A 14178-nucleotide genomic window follows, 5' to 3' on the forward strand; every position below is an offset into this window, starting at 1 on the left:
CCTAGTTTCTTGGCTAACAAATGCATGTTTTATAACTGCTCTTTGGAAGATTTTATCCTGTGTGTGTTTTTAACAGGAAATTAAACATTAAACCCCTTCCCTCCCCCCTCTTTATTCACAATGGCATGAGTTAAGCACCAGGCATAAGCCAGTGTTTTGTATTTCCTGGATATGGCAAAATTATCATAATCTTGTTTTAAACCAAGTAGCTGATACATATTTATATGTAAATGTATTTGTAGACAAATATATCTCTAAAGTTATTGTAATTATATATAAATATTTTCTGTGCCTTGAAACTAGAATGTATGTTGGAAACAAAATCTCTCTGTGCTGGAAAACTTCTTGAGCGTGTTTCTCTTAGGATTGTTATGCAAACCAGGAAATTGTTAGAAAAGCGGAAACAAGTCTTTAACTATCAGCTGCTCCAGGGAGTTAACAGGCTTCGGAATCCACTGCTTGAATTGGAAATGCAGGGTTTGGGCCAGCTTTTCTTTTTAAAAGCACGTTTGCAGTCGGGAAGCTTCTTGACTCCACACACAATGTATGCAGCAACCACCCAGAAAGGGCTGTAAGTGACATAAATATTGATAGATATAATAGCTGAAGAACACACACTATGCTTGATAAAAATCTTTATTTTGCCTTCTAGTAATTAGCTGCACTGAGTTCTGATAGCGCATAGATTTTCCTTGTACATGGCAATTAGATGATTAAACCTAGTTGCAAACAATTCAAGTATTATATTTACTACTGTAAGTTACTTCATTTCCTGAAAGACAAACTTAAGTCACAGATGAAACTGTTTTTCTTTCAACTTCTTTCCTCTGTGGTAAGCCAGTTACTAAATTTTCACTCTGAAGTTTTTCGACATCTCAGTGTCTGAAGTAGAACTAAACTTAATGGGGAACTCTGAGCTACTTTCATATGTGGCCAAAACCCGAAGTTCTTGTTTCAGCAAAGTGCAGATTTGTCCGAGATTTACATTAGGATCACTTGCAGAGTTTTCTTCCTTCTGAAATGAAGACATGGGTATTTGTTGTTTGGTGTTTTCTTTTTCTTCTTTTTCTGGAAATACACCCTCCATTAAAACAGCTGATATTATAATGATATCACATTGAGAGTGAGTTAAGTAGCAATGCAGAAACTCCTGTGGCTTACAGTGTTATCTATGTACAAACAACTTTGCATTCTCTCTCTGTCCCTCTATGCAGAGAAAAAAAAACCTGTTAGCTAGAACAGGGAGTTGTTTATCCTGTTCTTCTAAAAATGTCATTGGGTCTTTATTTTCCATTTGGACAGTCAGCATATATCAGAAGACAGCCCAGTTTATATTTCTTGTAGAGGGCAATGCAGAGTTACAGTTTTGTTCCCTCCCAATTTTATTTTAAATTTTATATACTTTTCTTGTAGCAGAATAAACAGGTTTTTTGCTTTGTTTTGTTTAATCATTTTCTGTGCCAGAGACTTAGAGATGATTAAACTGCTTTGCAGGGCTACTAGAGTAACATGGCAAGAAAAGTCCTGTGTAAGGTAGGCAGTATAATGCAGGCCATCCAAGATGAACAGAGAGTCAGCGTGAGTTGCATAAATCACACCTGAAGTCAAGAAATAGGTCTTGCGTGGCAATTTGTCCAACTACAGAAGAGCTTGTTTTCTAAACAAACCAAAATATGCTTCTTAAGCCACAGTGCTTGCTGATGCCTTATTCTATTTGAACCCCTCTTGGTGTCCCAGTTTCTCATTGGCACATAGATGGACATAGCACACCAGTATCATATGGGGGGGCTTCTTTGTTTTGTTTTTAAGGCGTTTGTCTCCTATCCCCTGACTCTGGAATTCAGGAGGCATACGGGGTGTTTGCCATAGCTTTCTGCTGCTGCTGTAAGCTAAATAGTATGTTTATAGTGCTTTAGAAAACATTCCTGTGTAGAATTCTAAAAGAAACAGAACTGCTACTTAACCCTTTAAAACTTTGTGCTAACTTGTATTACCTTCTGAAGTATTTAGGGAAGCCAAAGTGTGAATGATATGTTAGTGTTGAATAAAAGTAGCTCTTTTTGATTTTTTTGTTTGTTTGTTTGTTTTCTTGGTGGGAATTGGAGTGAGACCGTGTCTTAAATTGGGTGATAAATTAATTTGCATGCACTACTGTGGCATTCAATTAAGTTACTTCATCAAAGTAAAATGTCATACATGTAATGGTTACATACCTTCCATGCAGTATTCCCTCTCCCTTCTCCTCCCATCCCTTCCTGCCCCAAACAAATTAGTAAAAAACCCATAAACTTCATTTGGAATTACTGAGCATAAAACCTGGATGTTAGAGGAAGCCTTGGATTTATAGTAAGGAGACTGGTCTTTGGGGCTGGAACAGCCCAGAGCTGCAAGGTTGCAGGTGTGAAACCTGGCCTTGAACTCTTTCTATTTCTGAATCTGCTGCTTGGAAGTGTTCCTGTAACCTGGCACATAGTAGGGGAAATGGAAAGAAAAGCAGCTACATAGGCATAGCAAAAAGCCATAAGGGCTTGCAACACTTGCTTACAAAGCTATTGTTAACAGCTGAGCAGAACACACAGCTCTGCTGTTACAAAATAGGTGCACCAGTGTTAGTTGTGAGGGGAAGATCAGGACGATTGCTGTTTGCCATGTAGAATTTAAGATAGTTTGTATTTCACTTTGCTGCAAGAATCGTTCCTGGAATTCTGTGTGATCTATCACAGCTTTTTCCACCTGATGGCTCTGGGTAGGATGAGTGCTGTACAAAGTAAAAGTCTTTTTGAGCTACTGCCAGTAAAGGTGAAGCTTTTTTTTAGGTAATAGTAGGTATGTATAGGGTCTCAGTTTCCTATCAGATAATCAGCTTCTATGTGGAAAGCTTTGGGCCCATAGAAGGTACTTATTTTCTGGGAGGTGTGGAATAATTTTGGTCCATGCTTTGTATATACAATATACATTGTCTGGCCATGGTTACACCTGTGAGTAAACTGCTTGCTACAGCCTACTTGCTGCACAGTTATCTGAAATCAAATTTAAGTGTCATAATGTAGTAAAAATCTCCTAACTTTTGCTTCTTTTCAAATTATGTGTGTCAAATCTTCATGGTTGATGTGAGAATCGCCTTAGTATCACCGCCAGGGCTTGTCTGCTTTCAGTATATGAAAGCTAGAGGCCGTAGAAATGTTCAAAGTTAGCACATCCATGTGCGCGCACACACGCACACAACAGGAGTCAGAGGTGTAGGGAAAGGAAATCTGAATAGACTTAAAACTAAAATCTGAATTTAAAGAAGGAATGGGGAGTTCAGGAGAAAGGGTCAGTCTTTCCTTGAGGCCAGGCATTATTAAAAATCTCTGATCTCCTGTAATAATCCTTCATCTCTTTAATTCTCTACCTTCTGCACACAGACATGCAAGGGCACATAATACTGTAAGAAGGCCAGTTTGGCATGCTAAAAGCCATTAATCCCAGGCATGGAAGTCACTGACGTATCTTTGCTACGTGCCAGCTGTGCCCTGGCCAACCTCTGTTGGTTGTAAGTAAATGCTCTCACCCAGCGCACGAGAGTATAAGTAGAACGAAGACTTGAAGCTGTTCAGCTCTTGGATGAGAGTGTGCATTTCACTGACTGCGGTGTTTCCTCACACAGGGTGTTCTTGCTTCCCTTCACTGGTGGCAAGGATAGGAGAGAAGATCTTGGAGGGGGGAGGTGGGGAACTTTCTGAAAGGCTGATACGCAAGTTAAAAAATATGATTCCTCTTCCTGTTTTGCTCCCACGCTGTCAGTGTTTTTCATTCGGTCAGAAAAAAACGTATTCTTGTTCTTCCATTAGCTTCTGGAACTCTTTGTCTTATTTGCTCTTCTTTTTCCCTTTTATTTTCTGTTTTCTTCTTTTGAAAGTTGTACTTAGTGCAAGGTGAATTACATTACTATCACTTCTTTCCTTCCCAGCTGTACTTGCAACTTGCTGAACCAACAGGGAGATTGAAGGAGTACTTTGGGGATATCATGGAGAAGTAATAGCAGTGGGACTAGCTTGGCTAGGATTGCAGTCTCATCTAAGGCTACTTGACTGGGGCCAAGTGAATTAGCCTTAGAGACCACATTGGTGGGAATCTGCAAGCAAGAAGATGCATGATACCGGGGAAGTTTGGTTATCCTACTGAGGACGTGGGTTTCTTTTGTTCTGTAATGGGTGCAAATTGACTGATGAGTGCCTTTGCTTCTGTCTCCTGGGCCGTTAACACCGCTTGGTGCTGCCTGTGTGCTGCACAGCCTCCCTTCCACAGCACAGCTGAGTCCAACCCTGAGCCCTTGCCAGATGTGTTAAAAAAAAAAAAAAAAAAAAAAAAAAAGAAGAAAATAAAAATTGGACTTGCAGACATCTAACCCTGGAGTGTCAGAGGCGTAGATAGTGGTAGGAGAATCCAGGCATGGAAGAAAATGGTGACCTAACTACATTGAGGTAGCAAAATCTGTCTTCCTAATTGCTGCCTTTTAAATCATCAGCTGGGAGATTAGGAGGTTCCTCAACAAACATGTCACCTGGATGTTCAGTTAAAACAGCTGATAAAACTTCCTTAAGGGCTGCTTAGCTTGTTTTCAGGCATCTCTTCAATAAGCTATAAGCATCCTGCTTCATCCGTCCATCCATTGAAGTCACTGTTACGGCAAAAAGAGAGAGGTGAACGGAAGGAGGAAGGGGGCACAGCCAAGTGTCAGCAGCATACTGAAAATGTTTCAGAGTGGCTTTCTTATGAGAGATCCGTCCCATACACAATGTGAGAGCAGTTAGGCTTTGTCATTATCCGAACACCACCATGGGTTGTGGAATTATTGGTAAGAAACTTCTCCTTTTAATAAGTCATGGGAAGTACTTGCAAGTGAAGTAAGCTAAATAGCAAGAGAAGAGGAGACAACAGCACGATACTATCTGTGACAGCTTAGGAAAAGAGTTTTTGAACACCTTACCTTTTAGGGGTGGAAGGACCCTTGCAGAGATGTTTTCCAGCTGATCAGCGGCTGAATTGCCAACACAACAGAAAAGGAAAGGAAACATGGAAGAGTATTTTCATGGACTTTGGAGTTTTTGATGCCATTTAAGAAGTGCTGCTGAATTAGGGAACTTTTAGCCGTGATTATAGCATCGTACCCCTTTTTGGTCTGCTTTGGTTTTTCACAGTTCTCATTCTCATTAATTAGAACAGAGCTGTTCTGTTGGTAGGTTTCAATACAGGTCTGGACGATAGGTAAATGTTGCCTGGACTTACGGAAACCCAAAACACTCAGTGCTACCAAAAAACTATGAAAGCTGTGGGACAATCCATTTATCTTACTAGTTGTCAGAGTTTTCAGGAAGTAGCTTCAGTTCATCACTGCATTTTTCAGCCGTGAAATTATGTGTGGCATCTGGCTGGTAAGGCTGGAGGTTGTGTGTGGTTTCCTGCCAAGAAAGCTCTGGTAAAAAATGAGTAATCTTTGAGTTTAGATACTGCTCTTGTTATCATAGCATACACAAAGCAAAAGAGGAAGCCCTCTGCATGCTTGTATCTGATTTCTGTTGCGTTTCAAAATTTAATTATGTGATAAAAATTAACACCCCAACCTTGTATCCATGACTCTGTGTTGAACTGTTTTTCCACAGCGTGAGGAATAAATTGGAATTCTTTACCCATTTTAGTTTTAGCTTGCTCAGCAAAAGGCTTACCTACAATTCTATGCATCTTTGGGATTTTATTGACGTAAAGAAGTGATCCAAGCAACATTTCTCCTGAATTTTGAGAGAGGTCTTGCAGTGCGGGAGATATGTATTGAAATAATTGCGTGCTATTACAGGTTAAGTGTAGGTCTAAGAATTGAACTAAATGTGTGTTTTAGAAATAAACAAAAACGTATCAGAAAGGAGGAGGGCAGGGGCATAGTCCCAAAACCCCGCTTGCCCCTAAGTGACTTGCAGATGAGCACGTTTCTTTCCCTTTCTTAGCCCCAACTCAGACACCCGCCTTTCTGGCAACAATTCTTGAGTTGCGTCAGCCAGTCTTGCGGCAAATTCTGTGTAGTGCAGCTTCCTCCTTTTTCTGACGTATCTGAATCATTATGGAGTTGGGAAAAACAATCTTTCTACAGGAAAGCTACTTTGTGCCCAAGATACACGTGCTTGTACATGCACACCTTTGAAAAATATATCAAAGTTGGTCTTTATCTGGGAAAAAACTGTAGTCAAGTCTAATAGTTGTTAATTATTTTGTCTGAGAGAAAAAAATAGCTGGCATAGAGATCTAATTCATACTGCGTGTGTTTTGAAAGGTAGCATGAAACTGATGGATATGTGGGCTGTCTGCTGTCCATTTGCTCCATGAAAGCTGTATTGGTTTTAGGGTGTATGAGCCTGTGATGTTTACCTTTACGTAAGAAATAACTGCATACTAAGGCAGTACTGCAGTGTATAGGGTTTGCTGCACAATGAGGATAATGGATACTTTTTGATAATGAAATGCGGTAATATAAAGCTATTTTTCTGAGTGTTTACAGGAATCTGACCTCCAAAGTACACATTATTCGGGAACAGTGAAATAACTCTCTTGTTTAGTTTTAGCATTCTCTGTGGTTATTTTTAACCAAATAATAGATCATTATTAGCTTGATTTTATGTGATTTCACCTTAGTTTGGAAACTTATGTGTTTAAATAGCACAATTTCTGTAGCCTGGAGGTGAGTAATAAACAACTCTGTTGACCAGTTTCAGTGGTGTGATAAACAGAAATACACAATTTCTTAATTTACTCAGAAACAGATGACTTGATTTCATTAATTCAGAAAACTTTAAGTTAATTAATTTGAAGTAGAAGAATGTCTGAGTTAACCTGGTGCTTGGCCTGACTACCGTAGGATGATTTGTACTGTAAATAGTGGAAAAAAGGATGCAGCCCTGCATCTAGAAAAGGCTGTTCTTGACTGCAGAGTCCTCTGATCGCTCTGACTGTCACGTAAAGCTTTCTCCACTAGAGTTACTTCTGGCTTTCCAGGAATGGCTGAATCCTTTCCAGAGTGATTGGTGCTTTGTTTCATGGGATCACTTCAAGTTTTATTAACTGTGTGAGACAACTTACCTTTGGTTATGTTTTTCATGCCTGTTTTCTGTGGATGCTGAAGCTCTAGCACATGGAACTAAGTTCTCACTTGGCAGAGGATATTTATGATACTCGTATTTCTTTTCTATCCCTGATCTATGAGATTGCTATTAAAATGAAAACATAGTACATACTCGCAAATTAACATAAGAGCAAAGCTACTTTCTACTTGGTTAAACGTCTGTATGATTGTGGGAAGTTAGCTATTTATGCTGAATGAATGTTTGTTATCTCAGAGCTGGATGCAGCTGTGATGCTGATGGGGGAGGATGGGTGGCTGCACAGCGGTGCAGCTGCTGCTGCTTCCCCATCTCGTGATGCAGAAAATGTCAGGCTTGAAGGTGGTAATAGGGATTTTGCAGCATCTTTAATTTACTCAGTAGTTCTCTCCATCACCCCTTGTCTACAACTAGACCTGTGTGACTCTGTCAAAGTGGAGTAAGACATGTCTTTTGTCCTCTTATTTTGCCACGGTTTGTGTATCCGATGAGCACTTAAAACATACACGACAGTTCTGCCCATTCTGTGTATCTCGGTAGAAACTGTGATATATACCTCATTTACTCCAGAAACATTCACTTTCATAAACTGTTTTCATCCTCTGGTTATCCTTAAACTATAGATGTCGGTTGTAATATTGATGTTCAAGAGTAGTCTTTCTTTTAACAGCAAAGTATGTAATTCTTTAGTTTACTTAAGTTGAAGTTGGAAGAAAACTCTGTCACTCAAGCAAGTAACTGATAGTGTTAGCTCTCTGATTTTCATAGGTTTTATTACAAATGTTTTTTCTTATTTAGAATTCTTGGAGTAAAGTTCGGATCTGATTATTGACACTGCCAAAGTATTTCAGCTTTTTTCAACTTTGGATGCCAACAAAAAATATTCTTAGACTAGCCAGATGGAAACAGGAGGAAAAAAAGGCAACTGGGAAGCATGTCATGCTCAGTTAGGTAGAAGCTGAGTTCAGATTTCTGGCGTGGAGGGTCTGAGAGCCTTTACTATCTGAGGCTCATCCAGACAAAGGGAAAAGGTATGGAGGGTTACATATTGGCTAGAGAGAAGATAGATGAGGTAAGTCTTAGTCTATATAAGTATTTTCTTACCTTGTGGGGATTTTTCATTATGAGAAGGGGTGACACGAGGCAGGGAGGAGGTGAAGGAGGAAGGGTATTTGGGTTAGAAACTGAATTGTAAGTAGTACCAGCTAGGCACAACCGGTAAATCGTTAGAATCAACCTAAGCTATCTTATTTTCTAGATAGGGCTGGTCTGAACTATGAACAGCCATAGAGGCAAAGCATGGGTGTCTGTTGCAGAGGCACAGTGAAAGCTCTAAGGCTTGGATGAGTGTTGTGATTAGAACAGTGAAACAAGAAGATAATTTAGATGACAGTTTAAAAGGATCTGAGCAGTCAAAAAATTTGAATAGTATGCAAAAGATGGTGAGAATGTGAAACAAGTTTTAACTCTGTTGAAAGTAAAATTGGATCTTACACCTATTTGCGTAGGATGAGGAGATGAATCGTAGAAGCAGCTTTGTGGCAACTCTAGAAAGATGGCCAAGCTGAAGGCCAAAGTCAAAATATAAAGAAGAAAAGGTGAAGAGTTGATGGCTGGAATGTTGACAAAAATTTATGAGACGTCATAAAGACTTACTGCTTTTATACTGAGAACCTTCATGTCCTTCATCTGTTCTGGCACTCTTTGGCACCCAAAGATAAGAGTGTAATGGGAGAGAAAAGAGAGGGGGATTGACGTTTTTAGGGAGAGAAAACTAAGACACCAGGAACACCAAACTGTACGCTCGCGGAATGATATAAATGAGCTTTAAAAGAAATCAACATCTTCACTATTTTATAGCATAAGAGCTCATTAGAATGTAAGTGGTAGAAAAGAAGAATAGGAAGTTTCTGGAGCTCCTCTTCGAAAGGACCTGTCAGTCCAATGTGGCAGTCAGACTTTTCATAGAAGTGGGAAACCTGACAGTGCTGCTCACTGGAGAACAGTGTTGGGGGTAAAGAGGAGTGAGAGGAGAGAAACAGTAAAAATATTAGACTATCAATATTAGGGAGCCCCTAATTCTGAGGTAAAATGAAAACCATAAAGCTGATTCAATTCCAGCAATGCCCTTAACACACTCTTTAACAAACAAACCGTGTCAAAACTTTAAAGGCTTTTTAATCTCCAGCACCTTAGGATCTTTACTGGCTCCACAAAGCAAAATACGGGGGGGGACGGATACACACAAAAAGAGGAAATGGCTAGCAGTCAATACATGCTACAAGTTTTGAAGAATTATTAAAAATAACTTAGCTATGAAAATTGATGTGGGATTTAATATCAGCAGTATCAAGCAGAAATCTTCACAGGTAGTCCTGTTGCAAGGTGAATATTTTGAATAATGTGAAGCCATCTAACTTATCCTAAAAAAAAGTTCCCTGGTCATGGGTTTGTATGACTTGGCAGTGTTAATTTTTAAAACATCTTTTAGCCTTTTGAAGATGTTTGAAGAAACTGGAAGAATACTAATGTAGTTAGCAGTATCTAGAAAGATAAATACAAATCCTTGATGATATATTCACATATGGGACAAAGTTAGGAGGAATTGCAAATAATGACAATGGCAGTCACGTAGGAGTTGTGGTCATGTGCTGAGCTGCACCCATTCAAACAAAATAAGCTTGGTTGTATTGAGAAATAAATTTACAGATTTTAGAGGAAAAATGTAGCCTGTAGCTACAGAATGGAGGATTACATCCTTAAAAATGGTGACTGTGCTAAGTCTGTTAGTCACAGTGGGTAATCAGCTCATCATAAACTATTAATTTAAAGCCATGGCAAAGAAGTGCCAGCCTTGGATATACAAACAGGGGACTGATGAGTATGACTAAGTGGTGGAATTCACACTCAACGTGGCACTCGTGGGACCACAGCAAAAAATCATGAATTCAGATCTGATGTACGCTTTTCAGAAAGAACTCTGGGAAATTGTAACACGTTTATAAAACAGGTGCATGATTCCAAAACTGCAAAATCCCTTACAATAAGAGATTTAGTGTTAAACTTCTAAAGGAGATCGTTTAAATACCTTCACACAGCACAAAAACTGGATATGAGAGATACTATAATTATTAGCAATGCATATTACATGGGTCATGCCTGAAAATAAAGCCTCACAAAGTGAAGGTACGTGCATTAATCAGTGAGTATGTTAATTAGCAGCCAATTGATTTTCCATTGCCTTTATCACCTCCTGATGTCTTCAGACAAAGACTCTTTGGAAGATACAGTTTGGCCCAACATGAGATGGGCATTAATCAAAAGCAGGTTACTAAGCTTAATCAAGAGATAACTAGATACGGTTCTACGGCCTCTGCCATGTACAGGAGTGACTGTAATTTCTGAAGTTAGCAGAACTTTTTGTCACCAACAGCCGGGGCGAAATCTTTGTACTGTTGAAATAAGAGCAATGATGCTGTATTTCGGAGACTTCGATTTTGAGCATATATTGGTTTTAATCATGAAAATGTGCTAGATGATCATTAGTTGTCTGCTTTTGTAGTTACACAGAATTGGCTTTACCTGACTAAAGGTATTGTTTTAATTTACAAAAACAGATCACTGAAAACATCAGAAATGTAAAGTATCTTTTGAACGTGTTTTTAGAGGGTGTTCACTTAATCCCATAGAATTTAGCAGGAGTTTTCCTGTTTAAATACCTGATTTGTTTTTAGTGTTCAAAACCTGATTTTATTCTTGAGAGTGCAGCCCAGTATTGACTGTGAGAAAACACTGGCTCAGGAAGGAAGGGAAGGAAGAAGTAAAATTTGAGGAAAGATTTAACACAGTTTCATTTATGATGATGTCAAATGCAATTGCCTGTGTACTGCAGTCTCCAGTGTAGACTCTACTGTGCGTGACTAAAGTGTTTAGTATTTTTTCTTTTACTTTTTCTGTGTGCTCTGAGAAATGATTCAACAGAAAAACCTCTGCTTTCTGTAGGGAGGTGCGGTGAGTTGGTCATATTCATAATATTAAAGAACAGATTAATATTAAAGAACAGATTAATATTCCTTTCTACTGCTGTTTTAGTAATGTTAAGTGAATGGTTTAGGTAAACATGGCCTTCTAATATGGTGTATGTAGTTTGATAATCTGGGTTGTATTAATGCTACTTTGAAAAGAAATTGTGATGAATTAAAAGGACTTAAGTCTATTTAGTTTTAAGGAATTCAGTTTCTTTATAAAGTAAAATTGCAGTATTACTGTCTAATCTCTGCGATGTTTATCGTTGTGACACACATGTCTGCAAATGAGATGTAATTAATTAGTTTTTACCTGACGCTCCTACGGTGCTCGTGTCACATCACGTGAACGTGAGCGGCAGCATCGTGGCCTGGGCGCAGCGAGGAGGTGCGAGGTGAGCAGGATTGGGCTGGAGTGCGAGTGACTCACCTTCCCAGGCTAACGTTCTCCTCAGAGCTTATCATACTTTGTTACTGTGGGCTAATTTAGATCCTTCAATTAGCAGCTGCTTTAGGGAGAAATTTCCAGATGATCACTTTTATCGTTTCGGTGTTTTTAGTTGTATGTCATTTTATTCTCTAGGGAAGTTGTTCTCCGAGAGTTGCTGGGAGGGGGTGAGGATGAGAAGGCTGGGGAAGCGGGCGAGTGCTTTGTTAGCTTTCTGCTTTTGAAGCAGAAGGAATTGAACTGGCTGAGGCAGTAATAAAGTTGTGAGAAGCATTTTATCCAGTCAAGGTGGCTTTTCATTGTCCACATTTCATTGTTGTTGCATTTTTAATTAATTAAGAAAAAATAATAAATGAAAGAAATCATTGCAACAGTACTGCTTAGCTTGATGGAGTAAACTTAAGTTCGGTTGTTCACTGTGCAGATGCTAATTCATTTAGAATTAGAAAGTAATATTGTATAGGACTTTGTCTTATATAATACTGTATGTAGGAGATACAGCTTGTAAAGCAAGCACAATATTTCAACAGCTTTTGATCATATTATTGTGATGCTGTGTTAGGACTTGGTTGTTAATTTTTTCCTCAAAGCTTTTGGCCCCAAAGGAGCAGAACTCTTGTACCAAGACTGTGGGGTCAGCGGTATCTAATCCACTCTAGAGGGACTTTTGTGATGTTGTTATTTAGCAGAGCTGTGGGCCATGTTTGCGAGTGCTAGTGGGAGTAGGATGGACAGAGGAGGAAAGGAAAGGATGCAGGGAGCCTTGTAAAGAGTGGCTAGAAATGACCCTTATTACTGTTAAATACTAATATTCCGAAAACAGCCACAGGCCCCATTTGAGACTGTGGGCTTAGCTGTGCTGGACACTTTAATGTTTGCAATCGTCCTCATTTCATACACCTCCTTTAGAATTTATAAAATGTACAGCTGATGTTTAAATAAAAAATTAAAAGGGAAAAGCTATGCGGGTGAAGGTTAGCTTTTCAGAGAAGAACATGCTGTTTGGCTAGATGTGTCAGCATGGTTTGCAGTGAGTGCTGTGACACGTTGGTAACTTTTTCTTACTGTCCATGGGATAGGAATGGTGTTCCTTTAATGTTTTCTTAAGCAGTCATATCTGAATGTGTTGCTTCCTGAGTGGTACTCTTAAGAGTAGCCTATGAAAACAAATAGTAGACCATTATACGATGAGTTCTCTTAAAAGTCAGTCAGTTAAAAAGGAGTAATAAAAGTAACATTCTTGGGTATTGCGCGTTTGTCAGAGATCTCCTGCTTATTCTGACCTTTCATTGTTTCATGTTTGATAGGATTGTGCTTATGGTACTTGAGAACAATCACTTCCTCAAATGTGTATTAAATTGTTTTTAGAGACTGTGTTTTTAGAGAGACACGCAAATGTGTATGGCCTAAACTATTTTGTTACTCGAAGTGGTGCATTTGTCTAAAAATAACCTCCCAAAATCTAGCATTTCATCCACATAAAACACATGTTGAAAAGGGGACCGGGAATACGTTGTGTTACAAAGACAGCCTGGTGATAAAGATGGGGGAAATTGTGCAATGGTACCTTTTGGGGAAATGCTGGGCGATTGCTTCTCCTCCAAAATATCCTGTGAAGATGGGACAGTAAGGTTTCTTCTCGTATCTATTTCAGGACATTGTTACCAAAGCGTCTTTTTTGGCTCATGAGAAGATTCTTTCAGTATCCTTCTGACTTGTGCTCTCTTTTCTAGCTGACAGTCACAGCTCTCCCAGAGAAGACACCCCAACTGGGAGCATGGATTCTCTTTCTTCCCAGTCTCCAACACCTGCCTTCTCTAGTAGTCCCCCCGGGCTTCTGGATGGAAATCACCTTATTATGGACAGCGGAGATCTTGCAGGCTGGACAGCAAATCTGTAAGTAACCTGAATATTAAGTAACGATTTTTCCACTGGTGTGATATTGTGCACATGAAACACATTTCCGTTTTCTGTTTGGTGGCAAGTGAGTGATTTTTAGAAATTACATATAATTGTGTGTGTTTTCTTCTGCTACAAAAAGGTATGTGTTTATATGTTGTGGTGGAGCTTAGAGGCTACTTCAATGTTTGTAGGAAAGAAATGTTCTTTTTCTACAGAAACCTAGTGCATTTTACTGTAACCTGTTACAAAATTTTAAATGTTTTTTATTTATGCATAAGTTATTCTCTGTATGATGTAGTATCCTAGTTTTATTTCAAGACAGTGTTAAGCTACAGTTAGATGCGGAACTATTAAGATTTAGGGGCAAATTTTGGGTTTGGATAAATACACTATAATGAGTGTGCGCTCAGATGCTGTTGTCTAAGAACATTACTGTTGTCAATCTTAACAAATTAAATGCCTGTTTTCCAATGAAAGTGCAGTCTGTGACCTTTCAGTAGACACTGTAGATGTTCAGTTTTTGAGCATGACTTCAGTTTAGCAAAAATTGACATTACAATATTAGTCCTATCTTTGTAATACATATTCTGGTTTGATACACAAAAAGCTGAACATAACTTGTTTTTTAAATCAGAAGTTGAACTTGAGTTGAATTCTCTGGTTTGCTATTCAT

General features: G+C 38.9%; 1 protein-coding gene across 1 annotated transcript in view; it reads left to right on the top strand.

The window, feature by feature from the left end:
• Window positions 1-14178, top strand: part of ARHGAP10 (Rho GTPase activating protein 10) — a 153772-nt gene that overhangs the window by 115334 nt on the left and 24260 nt on the right. Inside the window, exon 20 of the mRNA XM_082316377.1 lies at window positions 13337-13499. Within this exon, the coding sequence (XP_082172503.1) occupies window positions 13337-13499 (163 nt within the window). The remainder of the gene's footprint in view (window positions 1-13336; window positions 13500-14178) is intronic.

The sequence above is a fragment of the Platalea leucorodia genome (genome assembly GCF_965183815.1).
Source record: "Platalea leucorodia genome assembly, chromosome: 6".
NCBI lineage: Eukaryota > Metazoa > Chordata > Aves > Pelecaniformes > Threskiornithidae > Platalea > Platalea leucorodia.